This window comes from Camelina sativa, chromosome 7 (assembly GCF_000633955.1).
Source record: "Camelina sativa cultivar DH55 chromosome 7, Cs, whole genome shotgun sequence".
Taxonomy (NCBI): Eukaryota; Viridiplantae; Streptophyta; class Magnoliopsida; order Brassicales; family Brassicaceae; genus Camelina; species Camelina sativa.
The window spans coordinates 16,950,410-16,963,635 of record NC_025691.1 but is presented as its reverse complement, the minus strand read 5'-3'; the positions used below and the strand labels follow the sequence as shown (position 1 = coordinate 16,963,635).

At 37.5% G+C, this 13,226-nt stretch overlaps 1 protein-coding gene across 1 annotated transcript in view; it reads left to right on the top strand.

Annotated features, from left to right (window-relative positions):
- Positions 1-13,226, top strand: part of LOC104701315 (midasin-like) — a 28,166-nt gene that overhangs the window by 8,246 nt on the left and 6,694 nt on the right. The window contains exons 22-63 of the mRNA XM_010416967.2: positions 84-277; positions 360-414; positions 692-842; positions 1,513-1,586; positions 1,993-2,134; positions 2,230-2,328; positions 2,412-2,512; positions 2,605-2,694; positions 2,764-2,829; positions 2,953-3,117; positions 3,229-3,436; positions 3,526-4,397; positions 4,504-6,012; positions 6,099-6,276; positions 6,362-6,424; positions 6,781-6,860; positions 6,941-7,189; positions 7,299-7,431; positions 7,508-7,593; positions 7,688-7,773; positions 7,979-8,120; positions 8,209-8,298; positions 8,431-8,554; positions 8,745-8,899; positions 8,992-9,105; positions 9,208-9,357; positions 9,448-9,627; positions 9,711-9,893; positions 9,990-10,091; positions 10,170-10,394; positions 10,476-10,595; positions 10,685-10,766; positions 10,854-10,984; positions 11,066-11,230; positions 11,437-11,512; positions 11,612-11,724; positions 11,799-11,881; positions 11,949-12,062; positions 12,226-12,294; positions 12,383-12,539; positions 12,622-12,779; positions 12,875-12,969. Coding sequence (XP_010415269.1) covers positions 84-277; positions 360-414; positions 692-842; positions 1,513-1,586; positions 1,993-2,134; positions 2,230-2,328; positions 2,412-2,512; positions 2,605-2,694; positions 2,764-2,829; positions 2,953-3,117; positions 3,229-3,436; positions 3,526-4,397; positions 4,504-6,012; positions 6,099-6,276; positions 6,362-6,424; positions 6,781-6,860; positions 6,941-7,189; positions 7,299-7,431; positions 7,508-7,593; positions 7,688-7,773; positions 7,979-8,120; positions 8,209-8,298; positions 8,431-8,554; positions 8,745-8,899; positions 8,992-9,105; positions 9,208-9,357; positions 9,448-9,627; positions 9,711-9,893; positions 9,990-10,091; positions 10,170-10,394; positions 10,476-10,595; positions 10,685-10,766; positions 10,854-10,984; positions 11,066-11,230; positions 11,437-11,512; positions 11,612-11,724; positions 11,799-11,881; positions 11,949-12,062; positions 12,226-12,294; positions 12,383-12,539; positions 12,622-12,779; positions 12,875-12,969 — 7,429 coding nt within the window. The remainder of the gene's footprint in view (positions 1-83; positions 278-359; positions 415-691; positions 843-1,512; positions 1,587-1,992; positions 2,135-2,229; positions 2,329-2,411; positions 2,513-2,604; positions 2,695-2,763; positions 2,830-2,952; positions 3,118-3,228; positions 3,437-3,525; positions 4,398-4,503; positions 6,013-6,098; positions 6,277-6,361; positions 6,425-6,780; positions 6,861-6,940; positions 7,190-7,298; positions 7,432-7,507; positions 7,594-7,687; positions 7,774-7,978; positions 8,121-8,208; positions 8,299-8,430; positions 8,555-8,744; positions 8,900-8,991; positions 9,106-9,207; positions 9,358-9,447; positions 9,628-9,710; positions 9,894-9,989; positions 10,092-10,169; positions 10,395-10,475; positions 10,596-10,684; positions 10,767-10,853; positions 10,985-11,065; positions 11,231-11,436; positions 11,513-11,611; positions 11,725-11,798; positions 11,882-11,948; positions 12,063-12,225; positions 12,295-12,382; positions 12,540-12,621; positions 12,780-12,874; positions 12,970-13,226) is intronic.

Below are 13,226 nucleotides of genomic sequence, written 5' to 3'. Positions count from 1 at the left end.
GTTTTCTTTCTCTTCGTAGAATTTGTTATGTCTGTCTAATTTTTCTCTCATATCTTATTATTATTTTCACTTTATCTTTGTAGTCCTTAGCTGAGAAAGGTGGTCCCGTCTTGGAGGACGTTGTAGCTCATGAACAATTTTTTGTTCTTGCCACCATGAACCCGGGTGGTGATTATGGAAAGAAGGAATTGTCACCTGCCCTTCGCAATCGTTTTACTGAGATATGGGTCCCTCCTATTACAGACACTGAGGAGCTCAGAAGTATTGCCTTTTCTTGGTATGTGTTCTCCTTGAATTGCTCAAAAGGATACTTGTCAATAGTTATCTTGTTGCTAATTCCTGATATTCTTGTTTCGTAGCCTTTCCGGTTCCAAGGAATCTAATATTGTAGATCCCATTATCAACTTCTGGGAGGTAGTTTCCCTATCCTTTTACTCCTTAAATTCTGTAACCCTAAAAGTAAGAAATGGTTTGAGGTTAACCAACATGAACACGACCACATATTTGTGCTGTTGGAAAACAATTTGATTGCTTTGCTTTTGATTACTCCATACATCTCTTTCTTCTCTCGTCAGGCACAAATTGCGCTGTGTAATTATCATTTATAATCTTGTCAATATACGTGATATTATTTAATTATACTGTATTAAATGTTTTGTACATAGATTCAGTTTAGTTTTCTTTGCTACAGTGGTTCAACAGGTTGCAGACTGGGAGAACTCTTACTGTCAGAGATCTCCTCTCCTGGGTTGCGTTTGTCAACATGATAAATGAGAGTATAGGACCAGCATATGCTATTCTTCATGGAGCATTTCTAGTGTTACTTGATGGTCTAAGTCTTGGTAGGTCTTTCCCAAATTCTAAATTATATTTGTGAAGATTGATTGCTATACTCACTTACTCAACTCTTATTCTTCCCTTCTGTAGCCAAGTTTTATCTGCTCTGGGGAGCTTTCTGTTTATTTGATTGCATCTTTGTATGAACAATGACTTTTGAATTTGTCAATATGATTAGTCATTGATATCTGTGGCTGGGTGTTTAATTCTAGCTTAGGCTATAGTGAATCCCTCACATCCCTACAGAAAGATGATTATTGCCTGGTGTTCCGTTAAAACACTGCTTCTTAGATTGATTGCTCTATCAAATGCCTTTGTCATCTACAGTTATCTTTGATGTAATGAATATAAGTACACTGGAATATGTTTAAATAGGCCTACCTAGGTCGTTTGCGATATAGATCTTTGTAATCTAAACTCATGCCAATGACGGGAATACTTGTACATACAAACAATGTTATGTACTTGTTTTGGTATGTGCTCTGCTGAATTTGGGTATTCGAATATATTGGTATTCCATCTTGATTGGCTGAATATGTCGTTGGATTTACTGATTTTAGGGTATTCAACTTTATTGGGATTTCATGTTCATTAACTGAGTTAGAGTGGTAATGCATCTATATTCTTTTTACCCCGAGTGGATTTGTTCACCTATTTTTTATTTTATGTTTTCAGGAACTGGTTTTTCTGGAAGAGATGGTCAAGATCTGAGAGAAAAATGCTTCGCTTTTCTTTTACAACAACTTCAGGTAAATTCCATCTTGATATCACAATGTGTCGCTTCACTTATGTTGTGTTTTGGAAACACAACTCGCCAAGATTTTTCTAGTGGGTTATTTTGAATTCTGTTTTTTTTTGGTTAGAATCAACATTTCTAGCCATGTGTTTTTAAAGTATTACTCTTTTTAACTCTCAGAGGTTTTCATTATTTGGTTTTATTATCTAGCATGTCTTCCGTATATTTATGAAATGGTGGGAGCTAGGAATTCTCTTTTCCCTCATCAGTGTAAAAAAATATTCTAGTAAAGCAGTTCTGTTCTGCTATAGGTCAAAAACGTTTTCTTAGCATTTTTAAATTCTTAAACCGTGTTACTTATACTGTGTTTAGTTCTCCAATTAATAGTGATGCTCGTTCACTTGAATTTTCTGGTTCAGTTTTTTGGTAGCGATACACTCCCTTTGGAGCTTTCACGAATGGAGCTATATGGCTGGGGTGATACCAAAACAATTTGTGAAGAAAGTAATAGTGTTCGACATGAGGACATGTTTGGCATTGATCCTTTTTTTATTAGCAAAGGTTAGCAAAGGTTATGTCTATATTGTCGAAGTATAGCAAACATGATTATAGACATTTATGATATTTTGTTTGGAACCTACAACTTACCTGGTCAGGTGATGAAAATCCTGAGATTGGTGGTTTCGAGTTTTTAGCACCAACCACCCACAGGAATGTCTTGAGAGTATTGCGTGCAATGCAGCTGTCAAAACCAAGTATGTCTCATTAAATTTGGTTATCATGGTAGTTATTGGAGATCGATGTTTGGCTTTAATATTGGAGTATTTTACTGTTGCAGTTTTATTAGAAGGTAGCCCTGGTGTTGGAAAAACAAGTTTGATATTGGCGTTGGGAAAATATTCTGGCCACAAGGTTGTGCGCATAAATCTATCGGAGCAGGTTCGATTTCTTCACCATGCATCAATACTGTGTATGCTACTTCGTCTGTTGGGCGTCTGTTGGGTACTATAACTTCGGTTCTTCTGATGCAGACTGACATGATGGATTTGCTGGGATCAGATTTACCTGTTGAAAGCGATGAGGACATGAAGTTTGCGTGGTCTGATGGAATTCTCTTGCAGGTTAAAGATTATTTGATGTTAAAGTATCAGTTTAAAAATTGCAGACCCTTAATTATGTAATTTCTACAGGCTCTAAAAGAAGGCTCTTGGGTTTTGTTAGATGAACTGAACCTTGCCCCACAATCTGTTCTAGAGGTGAGCAACAAGCCACTAAATATATTTCAGTAAAACTTTTCTTGCGGTAGAACATGTTAAATTCTGTTACCTTTCCACATTTTTTATTCTGGTAAGTGTTATTAAGAATATATATCTTTCCAGGGTTTGAATGCGATTTTGGATCATCGTGCTCAAGTCTTCATCCCAGAACTTGGCTGTACATTTGAATGCCCTCCAACATTTAGAGTTTTTGCATGTCAGAATCCTTCTTCTCAAGGTGGTGGCAGGAAAGGTCTTCCCAAGTCTTTCCTTAACCGATTTACAAAAGTATGCTCCACTGTTCGCTTTATGGTCATGGATGCTCATGAATTCATGATGTCTAATTTTTATTATATTTTCAAATGAAAATTTCATCTAATCCGCCTCAAATGTTTTCAGGTTTATGTGGACGAGTTAGTGGAAGATGACTACCTCTTCATCTGTCGCTCACTTTACCCATCTATTCCTAGTCCATTGCTTTCAAAGTTTATTGCTCTTAACAGACAGTTACATGATGGTACTATGCTACATCGAAAGTTTGGTCAGGATGGCTCACCATGGGAATTCAATCTACGCGATGTGATCAGATCATGCCAGTTTATGCAAGGTAGTAGCTAGATTCATATAAAATTTTCATAATAGCATTTTCCAGGTGACAGTTGCTTAAGACTAATTTGAGTTATCGTGTCGTTCCAGAGGCAATACATGACTTAGAAGTTGAAAGCTTTCTCAATGTTCTGTATGTTCAAAGAATGCGTACTGCAACCGACCGTAAAGAAGTTCTGAGTATCTACAAGGCTATTTTTGATAAAAACCCTTCTATAAATCCCTATCCTCGGGTTCAGCTAAATCCTGGGTACTTAGTTGTTGGAACTGCTGCCATTAAACGAAATTTGACTCAGTCTAATATTGCCGGTGAGAAGTTGAAGATTCTGCCTGAAATCCGTCAAAATCTGGAAGCTGTTGCACATTGTGTGCAGAATCAATGGCTGTGCATCCTAGTTGGACCATCGTCATCTGGAAAGACTTCGGTAATCAGAATATTGGCTCAGTTAACAGGATTTCCTCTTAATGAAATAAATCTTTCGTCTGCGACTGACAGCTCTGATCTACTCGGATGCTTTGAGCAGTACAATGCCTTCCGTAATTTCAGATTGGTGGTTACTAGAGTTGAACATCTTGTCGATGAGTATAACAGTTTGTTATCACAGTCTTCTCAGGATGCCCTTTTGAACAATAGGAGTACCTTAGTTTCGAGTTGGCTTTCCTATTTAAACAAGATTGATTCCTCTCTCGTGGAGAACCCTTCATTCTTCTTGAACGATTCTAAAACACTCTCTGAATTAGAAGACATTGTAAAAAATCTGCAACAGGTCTTGGAGGAAGGTGTTTTACACGTTAGTAGGTCAAAAAAGTATCTGGACCAAATCTTGAAGACGATATTGCAGCTGCAAACTCATGTGAAAAAGCAGTCTACAAAGTTTGAATGGGTGACAGGAATGCTGATAAAAGCAATAGAGAAAGGAGAGTGGGTTGTCCTCAAAAATGCTAATCTCTGCAATCCGACGGTAATATTATAATCTCGCATGGGTTTGAATGCAAAATTTGTTACCAGTTGGAAACATTTCGTTCATTTCCCTTGTAGCTAATATCCATCATTAACTTAAATTTCAGGTACTCGATAGGATCAACTCTTTGGTGGAACCGTGTGGATCGATCACTATAAATGAATGTGGGATTATTAATGGTGAACCTGTCACTGTTGTTCCGCACCCAAACTTTCGTTTGTTCCTGTCTGTAAATCCAAAATTTGGGGAAGTATCAAGAGCAATGAGGAATAGAGGCGTTGAGGTATTCATGATGGGGCCACATTGGCAGCTCAATGAGGAAGGATCAAACTGTGAAGAGCTTGTATTGAAAGGTGTGGAAAGGTTTCTTGCTCTGTCAGGTATACCAGGTTATAAGCTGGTTACTTCCATGGCGAAAGCACATGTTCATGCATGGGTAAATGGTCAAACATTTGGTGTACGGATAACATATCTTGAGCTTGAACAGTGGGTTCACCTCTTCCAACTGTTGCTCATGAATGGCAATCAACTTCTGTGGAGCTTACAGCTTAGTTGGGAACACATCTATCTCTCCTCGCTTGGGGTAGGTGATGGAAAGGAAGTTGTTGATTTTGTGCGTGATACATATTTGTCAGATGTTGAACATTCTGAGCTTGATTCATTTATTGGTGGGGGTCTGTGCCTGCCTGGAGGATGGCCAAAGCCTTTCAACTTGAGAGACTTGACATGGTACTCGAGAGAAACAACAGTTAGACAGAATTGCATGTATCTGGAGTTCTTAGGAGCTCAGTATGCATCACATCTGTCTAAAATAAGCTACAATGTCAAATTGAGAGATATGAAGTTGGCTGCTGAGGAACCAAGAATTATTTATACGATTGATTCTTGGAGGTTAAAAAAAGTCTTGTTTCCTAAAGCTTTAATTGGGTCAAGCTGTGCACCGAATGCAGCAAAATTTGAAGATGATTTGCCCACAAAAATGCTATTATTTGCTGCCTACTGGACAATAGAACAGGCAACCGAAGAGGATATTCAACTCTATCTTGCATGGTTTAGTTGGTTTGGTTCTAGACTACAACAATACTGTCCGTTTTTGCTGTGTTTTCTCAATATGTTGAAAGATGAGTTTAAGCATCCTATTTGGAAGCATATATCTAGTTGTCGGAAAAATCTGAAATCCTTCTGCAAATTGGATCCAGATGCTGTTCCAATTCCTATGTTGTCCTCCAAATTGATTGATGTAGCTGCATCAAATGACCAGTCAAAGCCTTACAGTGAATCCCTTTTTGAGTCTCTCAACTCAATTGGCGTACTTCGGCTTTCCTATCAGCAGTGGCTTGCAGAGAGCAACAACAACCACACCCATGTATCCCCCTTTTCTCGGTTTTTGGAATCGCTTTGCGCACTGGAGAAAAAAATTCTTCGCGAAATTGTTGGAGCACCTTCGTTCAGTGTGTTGATTCAGTTGTACACCGAAGTTATTGAAAAACATTCATTCTTTTGGTCTGGTTTGGTCTCATCTTCAGATGAGCATCTATTGTTTTCCTTTTGGTCACTGATAAAAGCTATAAAAAAGATGCACAGTTCTTTTCCTGAAGAAGTTCAAGTGGTTCTGGTAAGCCTAACTTTCATTTATTCCATTTTCTTTTTCTAAAATTATCATACAGGTTGCTCAATAATATCATTGCCTTTCTTCTGTAGGAGGAAAGCAAAAATATTAACAATATAGTCTTGCATGGTCACCCGGAAAAGTCTTTGCTATGGGCTTATGGGGGGCATCCTTCTTTGCCTATATCTGCAGAGTTGTTCCATAAGCAGCAGGAATTTCTACGGCTCTGCAACACAGTTTGGCCACTGAAATCAGAATCGGATGAACAAGGTCTGATATCTGAAACGTTTCGCACTACACGTTTGGTTTGTTAAACAACTTCAACTCTTGTCTGATAGTTGTTGCGTGTTGGCAGATAATCATCTTACCCAAGGCATTGCATTTTCTGGCCCTGAATTATGTCGGCTTGCCTTGGAAGGTAATCATCCCTAATGTTTTTTTGCTTCATTTTACGTAGCTTCTCTAATACAGGTACAGTAAAACCTAGATAAATCAATATGTTCTGAACCCTACATATATTGTTGTCTTCAACCAAGGCTTAATTGACTGTTGTGGTTTAATGTAGAACTATATGAAACTGAATTAGAATTCATTGACTGTATAGCATACCGAGAAATAGTGATTGTTTGTTATCCTTTTGGAATTTGTGAACAACTAGCTTAAGAAATTTATTAAAAGTCTAAGCTGAAAGGAAACCCACTTTTTTCTGATTGTCTGATTGTTATGTGATTCATATTGTTGTATTTCTCTACTTATGTCGTCCAAAATATGCAGGTCTTTGCATTTCATCATACATTGCTGACGAAGATGATGTAGATTATGTAGCTGCTGTTCAGCTTGATGAGATCTACCAGGTTTGTTTTCTTTATTATGGTATGTGTAATGACTAATGAGATGTCTCGATTTGCTACTCACAATTAATCATCATCTTCAGACGTTTTTGGAGAGGCTTAAACTAGAGAAGAAAAGACTTGAGGATAGAATGTGTTTCAGTGAGAATGAGAATACTGAAAATAAATCTGCCAGCTGCTGCGGTTTTAGCCCTGAAATTGTGGCTACAAAGTCTGGCTTCAGCAGTTGGGTGGAAATATGTTTTATAGCTAGCAGTGAAAGTTGTTCTTTAGATGTAGAGTTACTTGGTGCACTTCAGCACCTCTTGGTGGCTCAACCTACTGAACATCAGGTTAGTGGAAGTTGGAATCTGCTTTTTTTTTTTTTTTAATCTTATGTTATTTAGTGGGTAAAACATGTATGTGAAACTACTCTTTAAGACTTGCTTTTTTGAGTTGAAGGATTTTGTGGACATTCGAAAACTGCTTAAACCGAGTATCGAATATTCTTTATCCTCATCAAGGCCTCCACAGACTCTTGTAGCTCATCAAAAAATCATGTGGGCAATTGATGCACGTGCCTCTCAACTAGGAGGTAAGCAAAGTTGGATATTCCATTATTTTTCTATGTACTTAGGTGAACTGGCTGATTAATTTTGGCTATGTTGCAGTGGACGCTAAAATTACAAGTTTTGTTCTCGAGATGTGGTACTGGTGGCATTCTTTTTTGTGGAAAAATAGTCAAATCGGTCTCATGGTATTAGATACTAAACTATATAACTTCTATTCACAACATTACTTAGATTGCTCAATTTATAACATCTTTCTTTCAATGTTCCTGGGGCCTACAGAATATCTCAGACACTGACAACTGCCGGTTTCTGTCACCTTCTATGCTGATTCAGCCTGTGAAAACAGCTACTGTTGCTCAGATTCTGTAAGAGATCTCTTTATTTTGTTTTGTTACACGTTGAATACTTTTGCTTGCAGTTTGATATTTCTAACATTCATATGCCACATTGATACATTGTACCAAGACTGCAATGCTTGCTCTCCAGGATAATACTAAAAATGTTAGATGATGGAAACTGTGGTTCCATCAACCATATGATAAAGCTCCTTTTTATTAATGTTTTATGCAGGGAAAATGTATTTTCTGTTAAGGATTACTCTGTTCAATCAATGAAACTTTTTTCTGCTTCAAGACATCTATGGAAAAGTTCACAACCCTCTCAGGAGATGCCTGCTTCTTTAATGCCAATAGCACGTTCCCTTTTCCAACAGGTACTGAAATTGTGATAAATTTGATTAGTCTATTTTTTTTTTTTTTGCCTACTGTGCAATCTTTTAATCTTAATTTCACCTTTTGTAGATGATATATGCGCACCAAAAGTCATTTGAGCCAGAAATGTATATGGCAATTAAGTCTGCATTTTTTGCAATTGAGAAGAAGCAGAACATGGTATGATTCTAAAAGTTATATCTTCAATTCTTCTTTTCCTCTTTCCTGTAAAAAAGATTGGAATCTTCTCAACAGTTTAGGTTCTTTTTGATCATATCTACATCAGTTTACGCTTCTCTTTCTTTTGTGCAGGTGGATGGCATACGGTCTCTCATCTCACTGATTGGCACATCAAGCCATGAGAAATTAAAATCCGTTACTCACTCATTTGTCGGACCACTAGCTAAATATCTTTATTCTGAGTGCGCAACGAATGGTACTGTTATATATAGTCTTTTTTTTTTTTTTGAATGATCAAAAAAACCTTGGTTACATCAAGTGCATCTCTTCTAAATTAACTGTTATGTTTAGTTTATATATAAACTATAATAGTTTGAGTCCTGACAAGGTAAACCTTCCTCGACTGTTATAAGTATTTTTTACAGCTTTACCCTCAACTTTTGTAGAATTCTACTCCAATCTTGGCTTGGCGTGGCTTTATCTTGGAGGACTACGCTTCCATCTTTTAAATAGCTTAGATGTTATAGATCCCGCAATGAAGATAACTTGCAAGCTGTTAGAACTAGAAGAGAAAATTTCATCGCTTGAGCTAAACATCAAGGTGGTTGCTCTTTCGCATTATGTAGATTCACAATAGCAGTTGCATATTGTCTGTGTTTGTTTTGTTGATTGGCCTATATCAATTATTACCAGGTCCGGGGAGAATGCGAGTATTTGTCTGGAATACTTTATTCTGAAAACAATGACGAAAAAAGTGAACGTACATTATATAAGCTCAAAACTGAGCATAAACGATTGCAAAGAAAGGTATGTAGCAGCTACTGTACCTTTTTCCCCTCTTGGCTGTGTGTTAAGTATGTGACGTAACTCATTTCTCCATGTTCACCTTTTTTACCCCTTCTGAAACAGGTTATTTTTCGGTCTGATCCTAAAAAGTACCAGGATTTAAGAAGAGCGCTGGATGAGTTTGCTGGATTTCTCACACGTCCCATAAGTCTCGTCAACGAAATTGAAATGCTTGATTGGAATCAGACTGTTGAGCAGGTTTTCAACTGGCAGGTATGTTTCTCCTCATGACTGTCAATTGTATTCCCTCATGACTATCAATTGTATTTTAGTGGCTTCATTTATAATCCTTGGATTCTGCAGGAGACAGCAACATCTTTTATTGATCGGCTGTCCAGTGACTATTCCGAATATGTTGATATAACTCAGCCAATCCAAGTTTCAGTATATGAGATGAAATTGGGTTTATCACTCTTTGTATCTGGGGCTCTCTTGGGAAAACTTCTCAACAAATTTGGCATAGACATGGTTGACTCAGTCATGGTACTTTACCTCTTCTTTTTTTCAGAAATGTTTGAATTTGTCATTTCGTGTTGTAAAATTTAATTACTTCATCCGCCTGGCAGGAAACTGTTTATGCCTTAATGAAATTTCCGAGGGGGTCCTCCTTAGCTTCAACTACCTACATCGAATGTTTGCCACCTCTGCACCTTTCTCATGGTGCCGATTCTCGTGCCAAGTCCTTAGGTTTGGATGTTGGCTTGCTGCACAAACTGATCTCTGTCTCAAGTGCCGAAGATACAAGAAAAGTAATGTTTCATATAAATTCCAATTTTAGAGTTATGATTCCCGTTCACATAATGAAAAGATTGTCAAAATCTTTATGTTTTGGTTGATTATTGTAGGCATCTGAATTGCAACTAAAAGTTGCTCTTTATAAAAACCTGCATGCTCGTGTTTTGCAATTTGTTGCAAACGTTGGGCTAATGGATGAAGCTTCTTTTGAGGTAAAAATATTTGCTTATTTATATGCATTTGAATACGTTAATATAAGTTATCTAATGGCACAAGAGTTCGATTCGCAGTTACTGGATAAAATATATTTTGAATTGGCGAGAATTTGGATGGAGATGAAGTTACAATCAAAAACAAAGGCTGATAATCTTTCTGGGCTGTACAAATTCCGTTCCCGAGACTTCAAAATTGAGAGTGTCATGGAAGTAGATATATCTGCCCTTGGCAAATATTTCCCAAATGATAGTTTCTCAGAGTGGCAAGAGTATCTGGCTGATGATGATATAAAAGAAATGGTAAACTCTTAAGTCCTATGTTCTACTAAAAATTGTAAATTCTCTTGTTTATCGCTTATGTTTTTGTTTTGCCCTCCACAGACACATATGGACCAGGATGAGGAAAATTTGGAGGATGACTGGAACTTGATACAGGAGCATCTGGATAATATATATAGCACACATAACGAGTTATTTGGTTTCTGTGATCTTTCTGAAAAGGTACTGGAAACAATATTCAAATCTGCAATTGTTGCATCAGGTCCTGTTATAATTCCATTGTATCTGACACGACAATTTATTCTATTCAGTCTGGAAGATTATGTATTACTGACAGTAGAAGGCTGGATTCATTTACTGATTCCTATGAACTTGGAGTCCACATGATCAAAGGTGACCAATTGAAACTATTTGTCTTTATTGTTTAACGTTGTTAACATCTTTTGTTAATTTTGTTACTGGATTATATCTTGATTCCAGGGCTAAGGGGTTTATTTACATCGAGCTTGGATGCAAAACTTGTTCCAGAACACCTTCTTCGTCTTTGCTTGGAGAACAAAAAAACCTTCACTTCAAACTATCAGTCTGCCAGTAAATATAACTTTTATAAGGTCTGCAAAGCTTTTACTTCCTGAAGAATTTCATCTGCTCTTATTTTTACGTCCGGCTTTTGTTCTGACTGTCTTTTATAGGACTTCGATGGTCCTGAGTTGGGGAAAATGGTCAAGTTTCTCACTGCTTTTCAACGGAGAATTAATTCGCTCTTGCAAGAACGGGAGGACCATTCTGGTCTTCAGAAGCTTTCTGATGTACTTCGGATGCTCTTGGATATTCCATCAAGTACTCCTCTGGCAAAGGTATTACTATTTATTTATATACTCAATTCAGTAATAAAAGATACTGTATCAGTTCGTAACTAAGCAACTCTGTGGTAACAATGTTATGGAAAGTATTAATGCAATGGCTGGGCATTGCTGTCACTGTTTGATCTCATATTTTGTTGGTTCATCATAAGCATTAATTAACTGAACCATTATGCTCTTGTTTGCCATTGTTTGTGAAGGCTCTTTCAGGATTGCAATTTCTGCTCTGCAAGGTTCACAAGTTACAGGAAGAGGGATGTAAATTGCCCATCTCTGGTATGGATTTTAATCTTTGTACAATGGGTTGATTATGGCCTCTCTCAGTAATACCAATCTTAGGTGTTACATTGTGTTCTTCTTTTTTGTATCCTACAGATCTTTTGGAGCCAATTATTTCGCTCGCAAGCTCTTGGCAGAAGGTGGAATTTGAGCGTTGGCCTACACTGCTTGATGAAGTTCAGGATCAGTATGAACTAAACGCTAGGAAGGTCGGTATAGTTAGAAAAATTTGTTGTTATGAACAAAAGGACTGTTAAGGGTAACACTTATTTTTTCGTTGCAGTTGTGGCTTCCTCTGTTTTCAGTTCTGTTTCAGAAAGATGGTGTTGAAATTTCAGCACATGAAAACGAGTCCATTTCTGAAAGGTGGGCACCACAACATTACATTCATTCTTGCAAGTTTTTGGTCATCTAAAAGATATCTTTGTTGCAGTTTGGTGGAGTTCATTGAAACGTCAAATGTTGGTGAATTTAAGAGACGTCTTCAACTTCTCTTTTGCTTCCTTCTTCAATTAAGTCTGGGTAGCTCGTTGGGAATATATTCAAGGTTAGCTTTGTATGAATAATCGCCTGATTCCTCGTCGGTTTTATTCTTGAAGGATTTAAAGGGGCTTCATTATCACAGTTGGTTGCTCCTCCACTGTTTTTAACAGTTGAATTCTAACTCAACTGTGTTTGTCTTTTGCTTTAACTCGCCCTTTTTTTTACAGTGATTCACACAAGAGGAAGTTGGAAATTTGCTACAATATTTTTGGATTCTATATTCAGTTCCTGCCTGTGTAAGCTCTTTTCCAGTTCTGTCTGGAGTTTATCATTTCAAGATTGGTTTGTCACAGTAGTGTTCTCAATTTAAATTTCTCTTACCAGTGTAATGGAGCAGTTAGAGTTGAATAGAAAAAATGTTGAAGCTGAGTTAAAGGAGGTTCTAAAACTTTGTCGGTGGGAGAGACCAGATAATTATTTGTCCAATGAGACCACTAAGAGAACCAGGCAGAAGGTCAAGAAGCTCATTGGGAAATTTACTGTAAGTTATATCTGTTGCCTTAAGTTGAAATGACAGAACCTGATTTCAGAGTTTTCTAAATGGCATCTTTTTTCTTGAGCAGGACATGCTGCGGGTCCCTGTAATGCTTGTTAGGCCAGACCAAGCGAAGGAGCGAGCTCAATTTCTCCCTCTACTATGTCCGGATCTTTTGAATGGAGCATCTGACATAAGGATCGAGGTTCTAGTTAGTGCTTTAGATGCAGAACAATTGAATGACAGGTATACATTTGCATCCTGTACCTGTCTGCATGCATTGTTAGAAGTATATGGAAGCTGAAGTCTCCATCATTTATGCTTTACACTTTTCTTGTTAGGTCTTCTTGGTATGCTGTCTGGTGGGATAAATTAAAGGAATCGGTAGGAAGGTTCCACCAAGAAATGCACTTTAAAACATTGCTGACGGGTGAAGGTTCGTTTGTACACTAGCTCCATTTACTCTTGGTTCTATTTCATCGTTTTCCTTTATCTTTGGGGAGTCCACATATTCTTAAGCGTGCATAATATCTTTGCAGAGCATCAGTTTTCTTCCCCTGTTTATCAGGGTGATTGGAAAACTCTGTGGAGTACAGTTTCTAGGATTGGTGAAAACGTAGCTGGCTGTTCAGATCTATGGAGAAAGAGTGACAGAGATGGTGCAAAGAAGAGGGCCCTGATTGAACTTCTCAA